This window comes from Mustela lutreola, chromosome 2 (genome assembly GCF_030435805.1).
Source record: "Mustela lutreola isolate mMusLut2 chromosome 2, mMusLut2.pri, whole genome shotgun sequence".
Classification (NCBI taxonomy): Eukaryota; Metazoa; Chordata; class Mammalia; order Carnivora; family Mustelidae; genus Mustela; species Mustela lutreola.
The window spans coordinates 103,065,440-103,089,606 of NC_081291.1; the positions used below are offsets into that span (position 1 = coordinate 103,065,440).

General features: G+C 52.9%; 1 protein-coding gene across 5 annotated transcripts in view; it reads right to left on the reverse strand.

Annotated features, from left to right (window-relative positions):
- Positions 1-1,871: 1,871 nt before the first annotated feature.
- The window catches only part of SEMA5B (semaphorin 5B), a 114,354-nt gene continuing 92,058 nt past the window's right edge, over positions 1,872-24,167 (reverse strand). For 2 of the 5 annotated variants that reach the window (XM_059162856.1, XM_059162855.1), the window contains exons 5-22: positions 21,363-21,425; positions 20,873-20,971; positions 19,923-20,136; positions 18,969-19,254; positions 16,496-16,631; positions 14,945-15,152; positions 14,639-14,846; positions 7,965-8,082; positions 7,643-7,824; positions 6,524-6,667; positions 6,160-6,307; positions 5,826-6,051; positions 5,417-5,635; positions 4,820-4,990; positions 4,579-4,728; positions 4,211-4,255; positions 3,564-3,769; positions 1,875-3,339 (exon numbers count right to left, since the gene is read on the reverse strand). In XM_059162856.1, coding sequence (XP_059018839.1) covers positions 3,181-3,339; positions 3,564-3,769; positions 4,211-4,255; positions 4,579-4,728; positions 4,820-4,990; positions 5,417-5,635; positions 5,826-6,051; positions 6,160-6,307; positions 6,524-6,667; positions 7,643-7,824; positions 7,965-8,082; positions 14,639-14,846; positions 14,945-15,152; positions 16,496-16,631; positions 18,969-19,254; positions 19,923-20,136; positions 20,873-20,971; positions 21,363-21,425 — 2,982 coding nt within the window. In that variant the 3' untranslated portion in view covers positions 1,875-3,180. Of the gene's footprint in view, positions 3,340-3,563; positions 3,770-4,210; positions 4,256-4,578; positions 4,729-4,819; positions 4,991-5,416; positions 5,636-5,825; positions 6,308-6,523; positions 6,668-7,642; positions 7,825-7,964; positions 8,083-14,638; positions 14,847-14,944; positions 15,153-16,495; positions 16,632-18,968; positions 19,255-19,922; positions 20,137-20,872; positions 20,972-21,362; positions 21,426-24,167 lie in introns of all 5 variants that reach the window. The other 3 variants (XM_059162857.1, XM_059162854.1, XM_059162853.1) reach the window with 3 other exon arrangements.

The window sequence follows — 24,167 nt, forward strand, 5'->3', positions numbered from 1 at the left end:
ACTGCTTGTGTCTTCACTCTAAGACTGTTGCACAGATGACCAGCTGACTTATTTATTCAAATTCTGTAGACTTAGCATGCTTCTTCAAAGAATTATCTTCCAATCTCCTGCCTAGAGGAGGGGATAGGGAGAAGCTTGGTTGCCAGAATCTTGGAGTTAGTCAAAAAGGAAACTGCTGTATCCCACCAATAATCATAGTGTGTTTCTTAACCCTCTAGTTGTCCAAACAGACTCCCACACACCCACTTTGCGCCTGATATCTCCATGTCCAGTCTAGTTCAGTCTCAAGGGAATATACTTATTGCCCTCTGTGGAGAGAAAGGAGTAGTGACTTAGGTTTAACACTAGAGAATGATGTCATCTTGAGGGTCTAGATGAAGCTTAAACACAGTTTTTCAACAAACACCTCATTTTTAGGCTCCCACCTTAACCCCACCTTCCTGATACCAGGTCTTCCAATTTGCTGATTCTGAAATTGCTTAGGTGCTTAGGTTTGACCCATGCCCACTCCTCCAGATGATTTCTGTTCCTCTATCTGCTTTCTGTATTCATGTACTATGATTTGGGATTATAGCTATATCCTAGTTTTATTGAAAATAGTGACAGCTTTTGCTTTTTGTCCTCTTGGCTTTTAGAGTGATGTTGAGAAAAGAAATGTCTCATATCGCCATTTAAAAATCCCTAAGTCTCTGCCTTGGTTTTTACCTATAACTGTGTTTATATTTTTTGTTTTTTGTAAACTTCAAATTGTCTACAATAAACATGTATTACTTTAAAGACAAGAAAACATACATACAGGGTTATCCAAAAACAAGATGGCCCAAGAAGGCCTAGAGCGCCCAACCCCACATTTCCCTTCCCCTTTGGCTGAGCCAGCTGAGCCTAAGAAGCACCTCTTCTTCATACCTCAGCTTCCTGACACTACACAGTCATCCAGGTGGCCTCAAACACCTGCCAGAGAACACAGCCTCCAGGAAGAACATTCTTGGCTTCCTCATCTGTGGGTCAGGGCTGGCTACAGAGCAGCTTTTGCCAACCACGCAAGCTCATTTGCAGGCAGTGTGGATCCCTTTAATGCATTCTGGTGGTCATGCGTCCAAAGACACAACAGTTTTGTTTTGTTTTTATTAATAAAAAGTGAATTCAGTGTGTGTGTGTGCGTATGGTGTTTTTCCACTGCACCCATAGGTTTTTCATTCCCACCAGTGCCATTCCAGTCAATAGGGGGTGAGCATTAGCTAGTTACTCTCCGTTACTACTTCCTACAGACCTATCCAGTCCCTCCACTTGAACATACAAGTGGCCCTTGAGAAGTAGGCCCTGGGCCCTTGGACACTCTTAAGCTTCACTTGCTTCTACCAGGTCCAAGAGAATCAGAGACCTCAAGATCTAACACACCCTTGGTTCCCACAAGCTCTGCGCTCATGTTAACAGGAACCTGGTGAGAAACCCCAAAGCAGAAATACTCCTTTGTCCCCTAAGCTCTCTCTGATTGGGCTCCACCCTGCCCTGAGGACACCACTACTTAATTTGTCCCAGAAAGGACAAGGGATTGTAGGACTGGGGCCCAGGAATGCGCTTTTCCTCCTCCTTACTCCTAGGATCATAGGCCTTAAAGTCTGACCTACAAGTGGAATTCGTTGGGAGTCCTGGGAGAATTGATCCAGCCAATTAAGTTGGGAAATTTTGCTCTGAATTGAACATATCCATCCATTTATCTCTCTTTCTGACTTGGTGGGCTGAGGCTTTGAGGTTATTTTTACTTAATCCAGCAAAAACTATATTGGGCTTCTCCCACTTCACTGGTTTATTCATTGTTTCAGTCAGCTTTGGTTTTTTATTAAACTTAGCCTTATAAATACGTCATAAATTAACCCCCATCAATACTCTGTTGCTGCACTCATGCATTTCCATTCTGGAGCTGTTGTCCAGAAGAGCTACTAAGGGAACAGGCAGAAAAATCTCCAGTTGTGTTGCCTTTGGTGGACTTTGTGTTCCTACTTATGGATTTGTCCCTCATCTCTTTCCCAAAAAGGGTTTAGAGCAGCAAGTGTGTATGTACATATTGTCACTTTGGAAAGATACCCTCTATGAAAGTCAAATTCTCTGTGGATCACTCCCCGAGCCCTGAGAAGACCACCTATTACCCCAGTGCACTGCTCGGCTTGACGAGCCCGCGCTGAGAGGAGCCCACACACATAGGCACAAAGACAGAATTCTATTTGGAGACTGGATATCATCTTTAATTAATAATGCCTCAGTCCAACATCCTTCTTGTTGCTGTAGCATGTTGAGTGTGTATATACGTGTGTGTGTGAGAAAGTGTGTGCATATGTGTGTGTGTGTGTGTGTGTGTTCCTGAACAGACGAAGGGCCAGCAGAGACTCCCAAGCAGGTCTCAGCCAACAGCTCTACCGAACAACAATCGAAGACAGTCTCCATAGTGGCACGGAGGGTGGACTCCTGCCTCCCTTTCTCTTGGACCACAATCCCTGCATTCTGAGGGCAAAGCTGAGGCCTGCGCCAGCCCAGATTAAAGGGCTTCTTAGCAAAGATCGATCTTCAGTCCCCAGCCCTCACTGCCTCTGACCAGAGGAGGGATGTCTCCTGGGCAAAGCACAGACTGCTAGGCAAAAGTGGACAACCTGGGCCAGCCTTGGTCGCCAGGTCACACAGGGGCAGCACCACAGTGGCCCAGCCCTGGGCAGAGAATCCGCAGCTTCTAGGACCATTTGCTTAGTTCCTCTCAGAGATAATTAGGGTGGAGGCTGGCCCTTCCTGGGGCCAGCCAGAGAGGGACAGCTTCGGCCCATGGGGGCCATGTGAGCCTCATTTCCAGCCCAAACCTAAAAGTCTGCTGTCCTGCCATCTCCACTCTCCAGCTCCTCTCATGCCCAGTAGGTCCACAGCCCACACACGGCAGGGGAGATCAGCACGGTAGTGGGTCACAAGGAGGCCATGAGAGACCTGGGCTGAGCTGGAAGTGCAGCCATGTGCCAGCCCTCTCCCCCATGGTCACCGCCAGCCAGAGCTCTTTGAAGTTGGATGGGACCCCCGAAGGCAAGGCAGCAAGTTCTTGGCCTAGTGCAGAAGGAGAAAACCAAACTGGCTCCGCCGTCCCATTTCCATCTGCTCTGTGTCTCAAGAAGGCAAGGAGCCCAGGTCCCCAGAACAGTGTTATCAGCTGTTGGGGAAGCACCGTTGTCCAGGCGAGGCCTCGGGCCGGAAGCTGTGTTTGTTCAGCGGGCTGGGATAGTAGGTGGTTGTGTACACATTGGTCTGCTGCAATGGGTAGAAATTGGCTCTGTCATCGGGGATCAGGTTATTCTTGTTCAGGGTCTGTGGGAGAAGGAAGGAACCAGAGAGGAAAGGGTAAGGGAGAGATGGGAAAAGGGACGGGCCAGGGCAAGGGGATCAGGCACCAGGCAGTGAAAAAACATTCTGGCCGCTGACACAGTTCACACCACTAGGGCGCCCTCCCCAGTGCCCAGCCCAGTTCAGCCCAACTCAGGGCCAGAACCCAGACACCCTTCACCCCACAGTCTCTGTATGAAGGCTCCCACCTTGAACTCCATGGGCGTGTACTTCTCATTCTTGGGGGTGCCCCCACCCTTGTAGTGCAGGTGGTTGGGGGTGGCGGGGTGGACGAGTGTGGATTCCTGGGACTGACGTTGGCAGTGCTGGCAGGACAGGTACACTGCCAAGGTCAGCAGCCCGGAGCCCAGGAAGCAGGAGACACCTGTGGCTACCAGGTGGATGAGACTGAACCCTGGGAGAGGAAGAAGGAAGTGGTAAGGATAGGCCCACTGTGAAGAGGAAAGACTCCAGTTCTGATAGCCTCCCAAGAAGAGGCTCTGAGACATAAAGGGAAGGGTTTTGAGGCCAGAGCCACTGAAAACAGGAAAGCTGGGCAGTCTGCCAGGGGCCTCTCTCACAGGACACCTGTGGTTGAGTAAGAGGAGGCCACCAGAGGGGGTGGAGCTGGGTGACTTTTCCTGAATACAGGTTTGGTAACTGCCTCCTAGTTGGGGGGCAGAGATGGAACCTCTTGGACCCCCCATACACGGTCCAGAGCAGCCAGGACCTCCACAAGGTTTGTCTCTCTGGAGCAGGAAGTGGAGAGACTCCAGATTTCAGAGCAGAGCTGGTCTCCTCTTTGGGGAGGAGAGGTGGAAAGACAGTGTCATGAGGTGGGGCAGGTTCCCTTTACCTCCACAGCCGGCGGACTCCTCCGTGCTGGAGGCAGGCAGGATCACTGTGGGAAGACAAGCGGAGAGGGACTTGGTGTAGGTAGGAGAGAAGGCTCCCTCTGGGGTGAGGGATATCTCTAGGAGGACCCCTGGGTCAGCACAGAGCCATGGGACATGGTCGGAGGCCTTCATTCCACTCTGTCCCCACTCAGACTCTGTCTCTAAGAGGGGTCAGCCCATTCACTAGAGAAGGGGCAACAGTCCCAAACAGGCGTACCGCCCACCCTGGTGTTCCATTTGAGACTTACTAAGGTTCTTTAGAAGGGGAAGGAGGCTGGGAGCTCAGGGTGGGAAGGGCTGAGGTGAAGCCTTTGGCTTCAGGGCCTACCAGGAATCTCGCTGTAGGGGCAGGGACGGCTCTGGCTGCTGTTTCCGGCACAGGTGCTGGGCCCTGGGACCAGCTCTTCACAGTGCCGACTGCGGCTCTGGGCTCCATCCTCAGTGCACGCGCTCCACTCAGACCACGGGGACCAGCCTTCTGTGGGTTGCAGGCTGGCTTGAGTTTAACTGACCTGGGCCCCCATGAGGTTGATCAGAGGGATCCAGCCCTGGCCCAATGTTCTTAATACCTGGGCAAGCCTGTGTCGCACACAGTGCCTCCTCTGTGTGCAGACCAAGACAGATGTCCTCTCCTGGGGAGGGCGCGGGACTGGTGCAGGACCTTGTGCGTTGATAGTGGCCTCCACCACAGGAAGCTGAGCATGGGGACCACGAGGTCCAGCAGGACCAGGCACCACGCACTACAAGGGGATGGGGTGTGTGAAGGGGGCTGCAGGGGCAGGTGTGACCCAAGACAGACTTCTACCCTATCCCAAGTTAGGCCACTCTGCCCCCATCACCTGCACCCCCACCCCCAGCCCATTTTTAGGGACTGCCCCTTCCTCCTCAGGGGTCCAGGGGGAAATGCAGGATGCAGAGGAGACATCAAAAACCAACCCCACTGCAAATCAAACCTCTAATCTGGCTAACCCGTTAGGGGAGAGAAAAAAGTGACAGGGAAGATGAGGAAAGGACCCCCCCTCTGCGGGAGTAGGTGGTGTCTGTGGTCAGGCCACAGACTTGCTCTAGGGCCCAGTCTACAGAGTTGGCAAAAAGAAGAGGTCATCTGGTTACGAAGTATGGCCTAGTGGGTCTCCCAAATGGGGGCTCCCTGAGCCCAGGGTCACCTGGACAAGCCTGGGGGTTACAGTCCTGGTACTCGGCTGCGTCGCCTACACACGGCAGGCCTCCATTGCGGGGCTCCGGGTTCGTGCACGTTCTCTTGCGGACGCGGAAGCCCAGCTCGCAGTCCCGGGAGCAGGACGACCACGGGCCCCACGCGGCCCAGCCACCACTCACCGAGTGCGGGGAGGTGCCCCCGCTGCGCAGGAGATCCTCCACCAGGGCTGGGTGGGGCACGGGTGGGGAGACTGGTCTCAGTGAGGAGCACACCCCACGGCCCCACTCCTGCCCCACAGGCCTCCCGGCTCCTTCCAAGCCACGTGATCCACCTCCCTGCTCTCTGTCCGACTCTGGCCTCCCCCAGTCCCGCGCCAGCGCTCTGGGCCTGGGAGGGTGTGGGGCGCGGCGCTGTACCGTCGGTGTCGCAGGCTCCCGAGCCGTCCGCTGGGCAGGTTCTGGTCTCTGTCCTCCTCCTGCCAAACTGCAGGCCGTGGGGGTCGGGCAGGGGCGCGCGGCACGTGAAGCGGAAACGCTGCTCCTGCCGCGCCCCACCCTGAGTCACGTTCACCGGCAGCCACGGTGTCCACGGCGTGTTGCGCCTCACTTCTGGGCAGCCCTCCGGATTGCACGTCTTGAATTCCTTGGGATGGGACCGGGTGCTGTCTGGTGGACCTGCAGCCCCAGGCCTGCCCTGCGGCCCCGCCTCCCCCCACCCTTCCTTGGGGGCAGGTCCTCGGCAGGGCCTCACCACACCACAGCCAGGGCAGGAGTTGCCGTTCTCACAGGACCGCCGCCGCGATTGCACGCCGCCCCCACAGTTGCTGCTGCACTTGTTCCAGGAGCCCCATGACGCCCAGAAGATGGGCACCGGGCAAGGCGTGTTTTCGTTACAGAACCTGAGGGGAAGAGTGTTGGGGGGGGGGGGGAGCAGTCAACGCACTAGGGAGCAGGCACCCCTTTCCCTAACAAGAGGTCACTGGGAGTGCAAGCCTGAGAAGGACAAGAGTCCACTGGCTCACTCGTAGAATCCAGGCCACTTCCTAGGGGGCCGGGCAAGTCTGGGACTGCAGGGCTAGCTTGCCTCCAAAACCTCTGGCCACACGCTCGCTCACCGCTCCTCCCGGCTCTTGCCCACGCAGATGCGGCCGCCGTGGCGGGGCGCGGGGTTGCTGCAACTTCGCTGGCGGACCTGGAATCCGATCCCACAGGACGTGCTGCATAGGGCCCACGAGGACCACGGGGTCCACGCCCCATTCCTGGTGGGGTCAGAGGGGACAGAAACAGGTGACCCTCCGACTTCTAGCTACTCAGATCTATCTATATCTGGGCGGGTGGGTTTTATATTGTTATTAGACAGTGATTCTGGGAAATGGCAGCTCCTAGCCAGGTCGGCTCAGGCAGACTTATTTATTCGTTCCTGTATTCATTCATTCCTCAAACATGTGTTGAGGGCCTTTTTCCAGGGCTAAGGGCATAGAGATAGGACCCAGGGCCTGGAGATACTAGTGGGGCCAAAGGACACATTCTCTAGAAAAGTCTCCATTTGCCTTTTCAATATGCAAACTTGGTTTCATCTTTCTGGGTTGCCCAACCCTTGCACTCGCACTCAATGCCATGCTCTCTCCCCTGTTCTCCAACATCCCACGCTTTGCTCCAATCTCAGACACCACTCACTATTGTCTACTTTGACTCCAATTTTCAAGTTTTGGCTGTATCACTTACTGGCTGTATGAGCCTAGGCAAGTTACTGAAAATGTCTGTGCCTCATAAAACTCTTATCTTTAAAGTGAGGATAATGATTGTATTCCTACCCCATGAGGTTGTTTTGACAGTTCAGTCAATACATGTGTAGAGAATTGAGTTATTTTAAGAGAATCCAGGGTCATACTTAGAGAGGATGGCAATCCAGGATGGGCACCAGCTCTGCCTACTGTACCACCATCCTATGCTATCCCTCGTGTTTGGAACAGCAAGGCTTATTGAGGCCATGATCTGTGACTCTGGGCCTGTCCAGCCTTCCTGTTTGTATCAAGAGCCCCCACAAGGCAGAGACTTCTTTCCCACTAGAGTGGAGGGCTCATATTTTAGCCACCTCTCCAGTTCCCTGCACAGTTCTGAAGTGGCTTCTGTCCCTTTGTGGGAACACCTGTCTGGGGATGCCCCATTTCCTCTATTCTACCCCAGCCCCTTTTCCAGTCCAAAGCAGCCACCATCCAGGTATCTTCACATACCTGGAACAATTGGCAATGTGGATGGCTGGCCCCAGGCAGTCTCGTCCCCCACAGCGGGGTCGGGGGGAGTCACAGGCTCGAGCCCGACAAAGGCAAGAGCCTGAATTGTCCCCATCCAAGTGCTCGCATGGTTGCCATGGTGACCACTGGCCGAAGCCCCCATCCCGAGTCACGTTTCGAACCTGCAGATACACATCAGTGGGTCAAAGGAGGCAGGGAGAGGGAAGATACCAGGTCCCAGGGGACACGCGGATACTGATGGAGAGTCATCGCATGAATTGGGGGGAGAGGTCCCAGGTGGGGAGCATGAGAGGGTTCTCACAGGACACGCTGTTATGTTCTGGGTCCAGAGGCTCATGTTGGAGCTGTCCTCAAGTGTGCTGCACCGTTGCTGCTTCCCGTCCCAGCCGCAGTATGGGTCCCGTGCCCCCAGGCACGCCCTGCCAGACAGAGGTCCTGAGACTCAAGCCTGCTGGCCTCCCAGCCTCACCTGTAACCCATGAGCACACCTCGCCACTCCCCTCTGGGTGCCCTGATCCATCCAGTTGCCCTCCAAAGTAATAACTAAGCTCACTGAACACCTTCTGTGCCAGGAATAATTTTAAACACCTTATGAGCATGAGTTAATTTAACACAACAACCCAATGCAGGAGGTACTGTTATTATCCCCATGTTATATAGAGGAAACCCAGAGAGCTGAACAAGGACTCAAACCTTTGCCTTCCAGGGCCCACACACTTAACCTTGCCTTCCCCAAGCCTGGGTGTCCCGTGTTCCCCATCTAGGCCCCACAGGAGAAGATAAGGGGAACAGAAATCCAAGACAGCAGTGCTGTGCCTCTCTGCCAGACACTATGAAGATAACTCCATAAAACATGAGTGATGGATGAGGGACAGTCCGGCTCAGAGTTCTCAACCCTGGTTGCACACTAGAATCACGAAAGAAGCTTTTAGAAAACACCAATACCTGCCCCGTTCATACAAAAATGTCCAGGGAGGAAGGAGGAGGTTTTAAAAGCTCCTATGTGATTCTAATGGAAGCCAAGGTGAGAATTACTGGGATCCACAACACCACATTTTTATTGTATAAAGGAAGAGACAGTTACAGAGAGGGAAGAGGAGTGTCACCTAGATCACATGAATTACACATGGCAAAGCTGGGGCTAGAGACTAGAATTCTTCTTTCTAGGAGCCTAGACTTCTTGACCATGATTCTTCCACCATGTTCTTGCCTCCCAGCTGGAGGCTGTGTCTGACTTCACCCACTGAGGGAACCTAGCCCCATGCCTCAAGCCACAGGCATAGGGTCAGGGAACACCAAGGCATGGTCCCCTCCTGGGCACCCACATGCCTGTGCTGCTCAGCGGCAGGAACCAGAGTCTAGTGCGTCAGCATCATGAAAATGAGTGCAGGCTGCCAAGAGAGGGAATCACGTGGCTCACATCCCCTTTCCCGGGCTCTCAGGGCTGGTCTATCTGCAATGACCTAGAGAAGGTAATGGTTCACACAGCAATGAATGTCCCAGATGCCTCCACTTCTCACGTTCTAGGGCTCCTCTCTTCCCTTTCTCCTTCAGATGTATTCATTGTATCCTTTATAGTTTTTCTTTTAAAGATTTTATTTATTTATTTGTCAGAGAGAAAGGGAGAGAGAGAGAGGCAGCACACAAGCAAGGAGAGAAGCCAAAAGAGGGAGAAGCAGACTCCCTGCTGAGCAAGGACCCTGAGGTGGGGCTTGATCCCAGGACCCTGGGATCATGACCTTAGCTGAAGACAGACATTTAATCAACTGAGCCACCCAGGCATCCCATCCTTTGCAATTTTTTCCCCCAAAGATTTATTTATTTATTTATTTGACACACACACACACAGAGAGAGAGAGAGAGAGAGAGAGAGAGAATATCCTTTGCAGTTTTTAACAACAACAACAGCAACAAGTTAATGTTGGGGGTCCCTGGCTGGTTCAGTCAGAAGGGTGTGTTATGCTTGATCTCATGGTCATGAGTTTGAGCACTACCTCAGGTGTGGAGATTACTTAAACTAAATAAACACATAAAACTTTTATAAAACAAATCTCTAATAGTAAGATTTCAAGGAGGAGAAAAAGAGTATGGAAGTTATGGAATCAGAATTGGCTATTCATTGCTAAGTAAATGGAGTAACAGATTCTGGAGCCTGAAGGAAGTACCCTCTGCTGGGATGAACCCACTGCCAACCCCAGGGGATTCTGGGTCCCTTCTGCCTCCCCTTCCCAACTTCCACCCCTTTTACCAGACATGGCTGCTCCCCAGCAGTGGGCCTGCAAGACAGGGTCTAGAGAGAGCACTGGGAGTGGGGGCAGAAACTGGAGGCCAGGAAGCAGAATACGCTTCAGGTAAAGGGAGGTGGGGGGAGTCCACACCATGACGTGACTCTGCAGAGGGATTTTTGATGGGCCAAAGAGGCCAAGGATGTCAAAGGTGAAAGGAATCTATGAAGGAGTCAACGGTTTTCTCCTTTTGGTGTCTCCAGGGTAGAATCTTTCTTTCCTCTCAAAGCTTCAGGGAGAGTCTCCCATCAGGTGAGTTCTTTATTTTCAGTGGAGTTCAATGGACCATGTCAGGTTCCAAAGAGAAATAAGGTTATATGAGAGAGCTCACCAAGCGGGGGGTGGGGCTTCCCCTTGTTGCCAGAAGCAGCTGAAGATGCTGCCCCTTGCTCAGGCAGCCCATGACCTCATTTAAGGGGGGTGATGCCTGGGGCTTCAGTGGGTGAGGCCCATGCTGGACCCTAGCAAGCACACCATCGCCTGCCCGGGAATCCAGAATGCTCATCTGTTACTCAAAAATCTGTTTTCATTTTATTGACTCAAGGACAATTTGTGTAAATTGTACAATATAAGTGTGTTCGTATTTTCATTTGGGGCCACTGGTTTGATGCGGGGGGTGTTTCACCAGCAGAATGCATCAAACTAGACACCATGGGACTAGATACATTACATAGGCAAAGTAGTCCCAGCAACATGTGGTTTCGAGATTCTGCTCTCTGGCTGATGCATGGACCAAACTTGCCGCTAGCAAATCCAGCCCATCAGAACTCACTAAAGTCCACACTTCTGAGGGTATTTCCGTCAGGTCTCAGAAGGCAGAATCAAACTCCAGAACCAACTGACAGGGCGCTTCAGAAGCAACACAAATTAAATAAAAGAGAGCCATGACTAGGGATGAATAATAATAATAAATAAAATTCTACTCATCAGAAACTAATGTCTGTCAGTAGAGAAAATGGAGAAGAGCAGAAAATTTGAATCAGTTTGTACAAGATAAAAGCAGATGATTCTTGAGGAATGCAATTTTGCCTCATGCTACTTCTTTCATCTATGGTCTAGCCAGTAGACTAGACTTTTGATGTCAAATTGGAAACTCCTAGGGATCTTTTAAAAAGCTTCAGCAAACAAAATAACCCCCCCCCCCCCTATCTCTGGGCATTAGGGACCAAAGTTGGCTCAGCCACTGGAAGCTTTTAAACACTCCCCAGGTGATTCTCAGGAACAGCATGGTGGAGAATTGTTGTTCCGGGGCCATGTTGGTCAGGGCTCCCAAGCCAAGAGACCAAATGCCTTGTCTTTCCAATCCATGACAGAATAAGAAGGGAGGGAAGAAAAGCCCAGACTGGCCCCAGAACCCTGACTTGGGGTCCCTTACTCTCTCAGCCGGCTCTCAGTTCTCCCAGACAAGAAAGAGACCAGATTGCCCACAAACATGCCTGCTCTGCCGTTCCCCGCTCCTGGGCGCCTGATGGGGCTTACACGACTCCCCCAGAGCCAATATTCAAGCTCTTTTCCTGGCCACATTTGCTGCTTTTGGCCCAAGACCACTCCAAAGCTTATAGAGCAGGGAATGTTTTTAACAAAATTAAAGCTCCAAGGAGAGAATTAAAGCGTGTCTGCCTGCAAAAAATGGGTATCAGTTGATTGTTCCTTTCATAAAAGCGGCCATTAGACCAATAAGATATCACCATGTCTTCTTTACTGCAGTGTCTCAGGCAGCCATTACAAAAGGGAACAGGTTCATTCCGTGGGCTGGGAAGCAGGACAGAGACGGATGGTATAAGTTGAAGAGCGGGCAGATTCCAGCACGGGGTAGCACTAGTCTCACAGCGGGAGCTGTCCAAGGTGGAGATTGGGAGCAAGTGGCCATCATTTCAGATGGCCAAGGAGGAAAACCCAGATTTCCTATAGGGAGTGAGGCACCTTCCTGAGCCAACCGGTATAGACACCCCCACACCCCCTCCAGTGCAGCATGAAAGGCATGCTGAAGGGAGGGAGGAGGCGGTTCACACATAAAACACTTGCTTTGCAGAGCCTGTCAACAGCTCATTCCCTCTGCCCCACCTCTTGTGGGCCTCGATCTCTCTCTGGCCAGCCCAGGGTCCTGGGTATGCCCCATGGGGCTGTGATTTGCCTGAGCCAAAGGAGGGGGATGGAGACAAGCCCCTGGATTCTGGGCAGTGGAGGGGCCTGAAAAGGCCTCTGCCAATCCACCCTCATCCTCCTGCCAGCTTTGGAAGGAATGAGGTAAAAAAGCATGAAATGTCTATGCTAGGACACGGTAAAACCTAAAACCCTGTGACAACCTGCCCCCAACAGCACAAATTCAGATATAGCGTGACAGTTGGCTTCCAGACTCTGGGGTGCACAAGGTTGGTGACTACAGGGCCTCACTCTGGTCATTTTATTACCGTCGCGATCATGAGACCTCACATTTTTAGATCCACCTAGAGCCTTACAGCAGCGTCTCACTGTACATGTCAAGCACTCTTATCTCAAATTCAGGAATCCAGAGAGGGTGAAAGTATCAAATTCCAAACTGACCTTGTTCTACCTTGCGGTTCCACCCGGCCACGGGACGCAACCTCCCTGTCCCTTCTCCACAGCGTCACGTGAGTGGGGCAATGTCCTGGCGTTTTCCTTCCCCTGGTTCCCCTGCAGACCCTCGTATCTGGCCCGGAGCCACGCTAGCTCACGCTGGCCAACCGTCTTGTCCCCTTGACAATGCCACTCACCACTGTCTGATTGATCTTTGTCAAACACCTATTCATGCTGCCTATCACTCCCCTCCCCGGCTCAAAGACCACTTCAGTGCCCACAGGCGAAGGTTCAGATCCCATCTTCCCTTGGCGTTCCCAGCTGGCCCGAGTCCCCTTCCCCACTCCTCTCCTGCACCGACCTCCTCTCAGGCCATATGATCAATGAGCTGAAGTCATGTGTGCAAGGCCACTTTGTGCCTTGGGCTGGACGTGGCCCCCTGGTGAAGTCTAAAAACTACTGGGATAGTAGTGGGTTTGCCTTCAAAGATTTACCAGCTCCTAAGCAACAAGACACACATGAAAAGTTTAATAACAACACAAGAGTTGAAGCAGAACACAAGGTACGGGGGAAAGGCCGTCAGCAGAGAGCCTGCGATTCGTGCCAAGCAGTGCTGCCTGAACTCAGCGTGACAGGTGCTGAAGCCCCCGAGAACCCAGGCGGCTGCAGGGCCCCGCCATGCATTTGTGGAGATAAGAAGGGAATAAGGACGCCAGCTACCATGCGCGAGCACTTCCTGAATGGAATTCCCAGTCCTTACAATATCTCTGCCAGAATGAACTATCATTTGCTCCATCACAGTTTCCTCCTATTTTCCCCTGAGAAGAAACTTCGAAAGTTGAAGTAGCTTGCTCAGGATTGTGTAGCTAGGAGATGACGGAGCTGAAGGAGAAGCCCAATTCTGCCATGGGAGCCCCGCTTACGATGCCCCACTGTCCCTCCCCACATGTCCACTACCAGACATCCACAGCGCTGGGGGAAATGAGTGTCCTGGGCCCATTTCATCTTGTCTCCCTCCTCCCACATCCACAGTCCTGCAAAGTGCTTTGAGCACTAGAGCTTGGTAAATGTCAGGTGTTTTGTGGCTGGAGCCAGGGGTTGGGGCCGAGGGGAGCCTAAGTGTCTGCTCTCCCTTTCTTCTTCCCTGGTTGCCACCCCGTGACCATCCAGCCTCCTCCCCGGGCGTCCGGCCCTCTGCTCAGCTCCTGGCACATCCCACAGGGACTGGAGAATGACCCTTGGCAGCAGGGGCACCATGTGTCTCTCAGATCTCAAGGACAGATGGGCGTGGCCAGGAAGCTTCTGGGTTGCAAAGACCACGGGAGCCCACATGGCTGCGGCTGTGCCAGCTAAGGCAGCTTTTGATTTATCTCGAAAATGAAGGGGCACCGCTCGGGGGGCGCTTCACATGGTAGGAATCAGAGATACATTTCCATTTGGCTTCAGAATAGGTTTTTGTTTTTCCCCTGAAATGCCAGTGCCATCATTGCCAAATTCATGAATCCACTTGAAGCTGAGGTCCCAAAAGCAGTTGGGAAGCAAATACAACCAACAGCTCCACATGGTTCCTGATCCCCACCCCACCCAAGCCAGGTCTCTCTGTCTCTTCTAAGTCCTGAAGGAAGAAAAGCAAAATTCTGATGCTGACTCAGAGAGAGAGTCCTCTCTGATCTCCCCACACATCTGGGTAGTAAGTCCTGTGGTTTCAAAGATAAAGACCTTTCTCTGGATTAAAGGGGTTGAGAATAAATCAAGTAAGCTAGAGACGGCTGACAGGCCTGAGCTGCGGGGTTGACACAAGGAATAGAGCAGCCACCCTCATTTGGGAAAGCACACACCTTCCCCGGGCAGTGATAAGTGGTATATGCAGACTAGCCCAATTAACCTTTACAAAAAGCCTGCGGATATTTTATGACCCCGGAATTGAGGTTAAGTGACTTGTCCAAAAGCAAACAACTGGAGACTGGGTCAGGAAGCCACCCCAGGCGGCTTCAGAGCTCTGCCTTTCTAGAGCCACCTCCGAGGTGTGACTGGCAGGGCCTAAGCCTGGAGAGGGCCAGGGCCAGGGCCAGGGCCAGGACCAGGACCAGGACCAGGGCCAGCCCGCCCACCCGCCCTGCAACACCTCCCCCACTCCCCAGCCCCGGCTTACCCCTGGCTGCGGTAGGTGGCGCACCTCTCCAGGGGGACCCGCAGCACGCCGTCGCTCAGCCCCACGAAGAGCGCGCGTGCGCTGTGCAGGATGCGCAGGCTGCGCAGGGGCTCGCGGCGCCCCGGAGGAAGGACGTGCAGCTCTTCCAGGTAGCAGCCACGGAGGCTGCGGCTCGCGGTGGACAGGGCCTTCAGGATGGTGCCCGACTCTGGAGGGGCCAGAAGAGGGGGGCCTTGAAGGCCCAGCCCCGGCCTCGCCCCTCAACCACCTCCCGACCCGGGACAGGGCCGCGCGCCGAGGGCTCACCGGTGCCGATGTAGAGCACGTGGTAGAGCGTGTCCTTAGCCTGCACCAGGTCCACCACGAGGTGTGAGAAGCGCACGCTGTCCTGGGTGACACAGGGCTCGGGGGTCACTGGCTGCACAGCCTCGCTCATCAGGAACAGGCGCTGCGCGTCCTGCAGACTGCGCTCCGTCAGGTTCTCGTTGGGGCCCACCTCTGGCAAGGTGCCGCACTACAGAGGGGAGGGCGTGGGGGTCACGCGGGCCCAGCCGATGGGCCGCCCCGTCCCCTGTCCTTCCTTATCATAACCCAGGCGCCCGCGGGCAGGTCGTGATTACTCGATCCCGGCCCCGCCACCCCCACCCTGATATCCTCTCTCCGTTCCCTGCAACCCTTTCCTGGGAGGAGAGATGCCTCTTCCTTGAGAACTAAGGGAAAATGAGGCTGGGAAGATGCAGAGGAGGGACCTGCGAGGGACAGTGAAGGGGGGGCGGGGGATGAAAAAGGGGCTGGGTTATCGAAAAATGAATCCTTTGAGTGTGGATATCAAGTGTCCTGAGATTTTCTACTGTTTCTGTAGGTGCTTCTCCCCCATGCTGGGCCACAACCTGCCTTCCTGATCCTGTGTTCCTACCAGCTCCAAGTTCTTGTGCCTTCTAAAGCGGAGCTGGAGGGCAGCTACCATTTATGCAGCATCCTGTCAGGTGCGTGTTTAACCCTTGCACTTATCTTTTTTTTTTTTAATATATATTTTTATTTCTTTATTTGACAGAGAGAGATCATAAGTAGGTAGAGAGGCAGGCAGAGAGAGAGGAGGAAGCAGGTTCCCTGCAGAGCAGAGAGCCCAATGTGGGACTGGATCCCAGGACCCTGGGATCATGACCTGAGCTGAAGGCAGAGGCTTTAACCCACTGAGCCACCCAGGCGCCCCCCCCCCCACCCTTGCACTTATCTTTGAGGTTGAGAGTGTTATCCCTAGTACCAGATAAGGGTAAAGAGATTCTGGGAGGTTCGGTGACTTGACCCATCCATCAGGATGATCCCACTGCAAAACTTGAGGTCTTCCCATACTCCATACTGCCCGGTGGGCAGGAAGTTGGATGGATTCCAAAGTTAACCATCAGTAGCTTCTTTTGCCTCATGGCTCTTTCCCCTTCTCCATCACAGCACTAGGGATGTTCCCATCACCCATGGCTGGACCCTGACCACTCCTGGCACTCAGACCCTCCAGGAAATAGTACCCAGGCTGGGTAGACTGCAAGCAAATTCCAGCTAAAAATCCCCCAGTTCTGACCAGACAGCTTGTAAGTGCTCCCCTAGTTCCCTACATTGAGTCTCCCTGGAGGTGTGAAGTCACATTTAGAGATTGCTCAGAGCGTGCTCCCTTGCTCTGCATGCCACCCACTTTCCCGCTCTCACTCCACTGTGCTAGGGAATCTTCGCAGACCCCACAGATGGGTGCAGACCAGCACGGATGGGTCGGTGTTTGCACCAAGCAGCTGGGAATCAGCTGGGGGCTGGTTATCTAGGAAAAGCTGCTCTGTGAGGAGAGGGAAAGGGGAGGAGAAGCTGTACCTGGAAGTTGGGGATGGGGTTAGCGATGGGGAGCCAGGCAGCCCTGGGGTTCTCCTGGTAGCGAAATGGGCCATTAAAAGCCTGGGAGATGGCGCTGAGGTTGAAGGCGCAGACAGCAGAAGCCGCAATGCTGTTTCTGAAAGGCAAGAGGTGGTGGGATACTGCCCTCCCTGTGGGCATTGGTGCCTTAAACCCCACTGGTGGCCGTCCAGGCATGACGTGGCACAGCTCCGAGGCCTGCTGAGGACCTAGCACAAGACCAGTGCTCTGCACACCAGCGGTGTCACAGAAGGAGGGCATGCAGTCTTCGCACTCTGGAAACCCTGGGAAAGGCCCCCTGAGGAGAAGCCCTCTGGGAGAATTCTGTGCTAGCTCCTCACCCCTTTCCCTTCTCCAGTGGGAGGGTCAGATAAAGTTAGTGTTTTTCAGACATTTAATCTGGAGCCCACTGTCAGAAATATGTCCCATGACAACATGCACCCGAGCACACACATCTGTAAAGCATTTTCATGAAACAATACCCTTACCAAATGCATTGTACTCCACTCTTTTGATTCCATTTTATTCTGCTTTTTTCATTTTACTTGACGTTTCAAGCTGGTTATCAAACCACTGATTCCTGCTGCTGCCCACCCCAGCCTGGGCCGGACAGCCTCGTGAGACCTGTTCAGTCCCAGGATCAGGCGTTTCTGGGAGTCCGATGTGAACAGGTCACAGAACCCATAACATGCCAACAAATGTTTCTAGTTCTGTTCTCTGCATTTATTCCCTCTCCCAAAGGTATCCATTACCCTCCCTGCCTTTTCTGCCTTGCCTCAGCACCTCCATCACCTCCATGGTTGCTGTGCTGATCTCATGGCTGCCCTTACTACAGCCTGTCCAGTCTCGTGGAATCCATTCTCCACACAGCAGCCACGGTGAACATTTCAAAATACGCATCCAAGCTAGTCTCTGGCTGGCTTCAAGCCCTTCAATAATTTCTCCTTGCTCTTAGAATAAAGATCAAAACCCTGAAGCAGTCTCTAAGGACATAATTCTTCCTGTCCCAGCCCCTCAGCCTCCTCTCCTGCTTCTCCTCTTCCTCACCCCCCAGGGTCCTGCCACACTGGTCCGACTAAGTTCCTGACATTTCTCTCTTCCCACTCCAAAGCTCTGAGTATGTTGTTCCCTTGGGCTGAAATGGTCCTCTCCCCTAGTTAACTCTCATTCATCCTGTAAATGGCACTTCCTCCAGGAAGCCCTCCCTGATCACCATCCCTCCCTCCACACTGGCAGAGACTTCCCTGAGCACTGCCCTTTCCCTTTGTAGCATTCAACACAGTTAAAACTGGATGTTTAATAACTCCCATTTCTAGAAGGTAAGTCCCTTAAGGGCAGAGCCAGCTTTGCTTTTGCTCACTGGTACCCCTGCTTGTGACAGGCACCACCACAACAGGCACCTGACATGGAGAAGGTACACAAGACAGAAACTATTTCCAATCCATGCCAATGTCATCACTTTCTCCCCATGCCTCTACAGCAGCTCCTGCCCCTGCCTCATGACTGTCCCCTTTCTGGTGCCAACTGCCGGACTGGTCACTAATTCCTGGTTGTTGGCTCATGGCGTGCATGGACTGTGATGCCTGGGTGTCCCTCTGTCTTGGATGGTCTCTCTGCTCCTGTTTCCCAGTTTTACCCTCATCCTTGTCCATCCCCTCAGACTGTGCTTCCTGTAGCTAGCCTGGCCCTCCTCCAGTCCCTGCTACTGGGGGCCCAGGGTAAGCACACGGCACTCTACGCTCACATGTTTCCGAGGTCCTCACCAAGAATCCCGCACAGAGTTGTGTAAGACAAACGAGTTCCTCGGTCTCTGCTGCCTGTTCAGCACTCTGTACATGACAATCACCTGACAGGGTCAGCCTTTACACAGAAGGGGATGAGGCGAGGAGGGCCTCGTGATCTCCATGAGGGCTACTCTTCCTTACACCCAGGAAACAAAAGGGGCTCCGAATCCCAGCCTGTGTCTCCCAGTGCTGGCAGGACTGCCAGAAGACTCTGCTGCTTAGGTTTAGCAGGATGGTGGAGTCCTGAGGTTGGAAGGGACCAGAAAGAATTCTCTCTGAGTTTGCCCATAGGGTGGCTGCTCCTGGACCCTCCCAGGGCTGCTATCCCCTCATCCAAGGCAGGCCATTTTCCTTTCTCCCCCAGCAATTTCTTCCTGCACGGAGCCACAATCCAACTCCACTTACTTTCTTCAGATCTGGCCTCAGCCTGCCCTTCAACAATTCAGAAAAAGTGCTCCCCCCTCCAAAGGCAGCAAGCCAGAGCAAGGGAGGAATGTAGGATCTGGGAGCAAGTTTACCCCAAAGACCGGCTGGAGCGCTATTGCACTCCCCACTTTACAGAAGGAGAAACAGAGGCCCAGAGAGAGGGACGTGCCCAACCCCACTGGTCTGCGAGGCGGAGAAGGGATGGCAGCGGGCCAGGGACTCACACGTTGGTGGTGAAGACCCCATAGATAAGGTCCTGCTCAGGAAGGTGGAAGGCACTCTGCAGCTCGTTGTAATAGAAGGGGACCTCGCCTGGGCGGGAGCAGTTGAGCCGGGCCTTCATGAACGTGGTCCACGTGTCCTCCAGCAGGAAGCGGCCCCCCACGTCGTTCTTGCACACTCGGGCCACCCGGGAGTACACAGTGCGTCCACAATCGTGCTCCACCGCGTTTTCCCGCAGGAAAAAGTATGCAAACAGCCCTATATCATAGGCTGCCACGAAGTTTGGCTCTGCGGGGCAGAAGAGGAACAAAGGGGTGGGTCAGGCCAGTGGGGAGGAAGGGGAGAGGTGACTTCTGTTTTCCCAGATGGGCATCCTGACACTCCTGGACAGTTGGCGGACCTGGGGGCTCTAGCTAACCCTGTTCCCACCTCCACTATGAAGTTATAATAATAGTTACTATGAGCTACTGAGCCCTCACTGCACACCAGACATTATTATAAGTACTTTATATGATCCTCTTAACAACCTATGAGGTAAGTGCTGTGATTATCCTCTGATTACGGATGAGAACATTATGGCAGAGAGAGGTCAAGTACGTGCTCAAGGCCACACAGCCAGTCAGTGGAGAAGCAGGAATTCAACTCCAAGGGAAAAGAAACTCCTACTGCCCTCTCCTAATCTGTTCTTTCCTGTAACCCTTTCTCCTAATGAATTCCCGACTCCTCTTCAGCCCTCATATCCTCCCCTCCATTGGTTCTGGGTACACCTGTGATTTCATCATTTGAAGTCCATCTCCAATGTACTACTGTCCTTGGTGAAACATTGGCCCAATTCTGGGCATCTCAAGGGAGGCGGTGTGATCCCTTTCAGAGGCGGGCAGGGACGAGGATCGAAAGGGGTCAGGGCAGGCTGGCCGCCAGGAGATCCCCCCACCCCTGGGCCTGGGCCCCCTTACCATTGAGCCACTTGGAATTATACTGGGCCGTGCGAAGTGGTGGCCTGCTGCCCAGGCTGCGGTAGATGGCGGGGTCCCGACCTGAGAAGTCAATGACGGTGGCCGCATAGAGCTCCCCCTGAGAGGAGATGACAGCGGTGGAGTTGTGGCGCGGATCGTAGGGGCAGCGGGCCACACCATTGATCTTCTCTATGGTCCGGCTGAGGTTCCCCACCTGGGGATGATGGGGAGATAGGGGCACGTTTCCCTGAGACCCAGGGGCTGCATGCTCTCCCCTCCCCACCGAGCCCCAGACTTTGCTTCTTCCTGGGCCCCTGGTCTCCCTGTCTCCAACCTCTTCCTTACTCCCCCCCACCACCATCGTCCCTCCGAGAGAGCCGCCATCGTGGAGGGAGGAGGCTGTGCCAGGAGCTCCTTCGGCCTCTGTTCCCTGCCCCACCCCCAAGTCAGGACCCTCCACGGTGAGGTTGACTGACAAAATAGAGTAGACCCAGTTAAATTGGAATTTTGATGAATTACTGTTTAGCATAAGTATGTCCCAAAGTTTTCATGGGATATACTTAAGCTAAAATATAATTTGCTGTTTATCTGAAATTAAATTTAAGTGGGCATTCTTTTTTTGTTTTGGGGTTTTTTTGTTCTTACTAAATTTGGCAACCTCACTCTTTGTGGTGTCTGGGTGAGAGATTCTCTCCATGCCCTTTACTGTTTTTATTTTTTAAATATTTAATTCATTTATTTGACAGAGAGAGAGAGAGAGCGCGCGCAAGCATAAGCAGGGGGGAGTGGCAGGCAGAAGAAAAGGGAGAAGCAGGCTCCCTGCTGAGCAGGGAGCCTGAAGCAGGGCTTAAGCCCATGAGCTCAGGACCACGATCCTGAGCCAAATGACTGAGCCACCCAGGCACCCCTCCGTGACCTCTTGAGTCTGCCTTACCCCGAGGGGGCCCCACCTGTCTGCTGGAGCACACGGGGGAAAAGGCATTGGTCCCGCACATGAACACTTTCCGGCCAGTGACAATCAGGACTCGCAGGTAGTTCTGACACTCCTCCTAAAGCAACCGGGATAGAGAAGTAAGAGAGGGACCCGTGCACCCCATGTGGGCCTAGCTGTCCTTCCTTCACGCCACTGCACCACAGACATCTGAGAACACTCCCCTCTGCCCCTGATGCACCCTGCTCCGAAGTTCAGGTTGCCTCTGTGGACCTCCTCTCCTCTCACACCTCTGCCCCCAGGTCAGCCCGCTCCACCAGTGCCTGCTCCCATGCTCAGTGCTGCCTCTTTAACTGCCCCCAGAACACCCCCCCCACACACACACACACACACCACACACTCCTCCAGGCTGGGCCTCTCTGCAGGCGGCCCCTGTCCCCACATGGTGCCCCTCTGTCAAGCCTCCCGCCAGCTCTAAGTCAGTCCCCTGGACCCCCAGAGCCACTTACCTCGGTCTTCCCTTTGCTTTGGCAGGAGCGGCGCGTGTCCTCGTTGGAGGCCCACTCTGTGGCCTGTGGGAGGAGCACACAGACATCACACGGCTGTGCTGCTCACCGTCGTGGCAGGCAGCAGGCAAGGTTGGGAGAGGACCAGAGTTGGGAAAGGGTCAATGACAGCCAGTGGGGTAAGTGTCCCCCTCACTGCATCCATGTGAACTCAGAGGGCTGCCAGATCTCCTTACACAGAGACCTTAAGGAGGTCGTCCCCTCAGTCCAACAATGCCCCCACTTGGGTCAGGGAGGTCTGCAGTAACAATGTCTCCATGTTGAACCATCCCCAGGCAGCTCTGTCCTAGGACCTCCCCTTTTTTCCTCCCCCAGGCCAGCCGGGGAGCTGGAAGTGGCCAAGGAGGACCTTTAGGACCACCCCAGACCCAGAGTGGGAGATGGAAAATGTGCCTCCCTTATGGGCCAGATGGCCCTCAAATGGGTAGGAGGCGGGGAGGGAGGAAAGGCTAGATTTGCAAACCTTAGAGACAGACATATTTCATTTTCCCACTATTATCTTGCAAAGTGTTTTGTTTAGTTTTGTTTTTCCTTAACAGGTAAAGAAACTCTTGATTCTGTGTGACTTGCTGCTGCCATGTGGTAGAGCAGGGATTGGAACCCAGGTTCTTGATTCAGAGGCTCTGTGTGTTTTTTCTCTTCATCCCACTGTCTCAGAACCTCAGTCTTCCTGTTTCCTAATTGCTCCCCCTTCCCCGACTCTGTGCTGCCAGCTTCCCTTGTAGCATGACCCTTGCTCTGTCGTGGGGTGCACCATGGGGTGCTTGGGGATGGGGCTTTCCGCTCAGGGACTTATGTTCCCCAGTATTCTTGGCATTAGGAGAGGGCGGTTCCACCTAGGAACCCGCCCCTTCCTCTTCACCCATTCTGTCTCTACTCTCTCACATCCCTCCCAGCCTCTGAAGAGCAGGGGCAGGAGGAACGCTACCCTCCATGTCCCGGCAATGCCACCAGCCCTGGAGTGGGGCTCCTTATAGATTTCTGGGTCACATGGATAAACTTGAACTGCCTATCTGCCCTGGGAGAGGGAGCCTGGAGCAAGCAGTCCTTCTATCCAAACAGGAAACAACAAAAACAACAAAGCCAACCTGCTTTTAATTTCTCACAAAGCTCCTTCTTGCCTGCAGAGCTCCAGGGCCAGGGTGTGGGAGGGGAAGGGGGCTGGGAGAGGAAGCAGCAGGCTGCTGTCCACCCACAGCTCCCCAGGCGGCTGCTTTGTGGGGCAGAGGGAGGGCTGACTCCTGCAGAGCCTGGAATCAGGAGGTGGGGAGTGGGGGGAGACAAGTTGGTCATGCCTCCGTCAGCGCTATGAGCAGACTGGGCTCCTTCTGCCACGCCAGGCCTGGAGCACAGGCTGACCTCTGCTCCCAGACCTTGGAGGGCAAAGGACCCCTGGCATCTGACCTCAGAGCCATAGGGTTTATCTGGACAGGGACAATGGAACCATTGTCATCCTCAGACCTCCATCAGCTCCCTGGCTGAGCCTGATGTGAGAGGAAAGAGGGACATAAATAAGCAACTCAGGGGGCCCCAGGGACCCGACAAGAGCAATGGCCCACAGACACTGCAGAGGTTTGGGCCTGAAGCTCCAGACAGTGGGAAACTGCGTGGGAAGGAGGGGCTGGGAGCTGGTGGGCAAAGGGGCCTTGCTCATAAGGGGGTGGGAGTTCCACTGGGTGGGTAGGGAGGACAGTTGTGCACCATCAAAAGCAGTTCAAGTTACCCTGGGCTGAACACCCAGACAGGCACTATGCCACGGACTTGACAATACCTCCCTCTTGGATCCTCACTGCCAGTGAAACATGTAGACTTTTGCTCATTTTATAGGCGAGGATAATGAAGCTCAGAGCGGTTGAGCAGTTTGCCCAAGGTCACAAAGCCAGTTAGCAACAAACCTAAGATACAAACCCGGACAGTTAGCACTAGAGCTGAGCCCTCTCTGTTATATCCTGCAGCTTCTCACTCACAGTGAATACATTTCTCAAGCCCAAAGTTAGAACATATGGCCCGAAAAGGATATGTATATTTATAATGATAACAGCACAGAACAGACTTGTTTGAGTCATTTTGAAAATTTTTATTTTATTTTAAAACTTATTTATGTCCAAGTAATGATGTACAGAGTTGAAAAAGTCAAATGATATGAAAAAATTAATTAAAAAAAACCCCCGACAACCCACTCCTCCTCCAACTCCTCCTATTTCCTAAAGACAACTACTTCCAATGCTTTTAGCTATTTCTGTGTATGTGTATGTTTTAATAGAATTTCTTTTAACTTAATTTTTTAATCCAATTTCTCAGAAATATGTATCAGTCTCAGACTTTCTCTTCTGACTTCCTGTTATGGAGGTAAAGATTTTTCCCAATCACCCATCCCATTCTCCCCCATCCCAAAGCACACATACATTTCTCTTTTCCCCATCCTCTCATTGTAATTATATAATAGTATTTAAAATGTTAAAACAGTTATTTGTTTTTAAATTAAAATCAACATTGGTATTTGCATTATTATGAATATATACAAATTGTTCACTACTACCAACCAGTGCCCTGGATTTCGCTGAATATAAAACACCGTTGATTGCAATATGAAATACCAAGAAAGGAAATATATCGCCAATCAAATCTTTATTACTTAAAATTTTAATGTAAACTTATTGAAAGTACTCTTATTTAGATTTACAAGTGTTATCATCTATCAATCTTGTGTGTACAAAAAAGAAAAACAGAAACAAGATTAATTAAGTA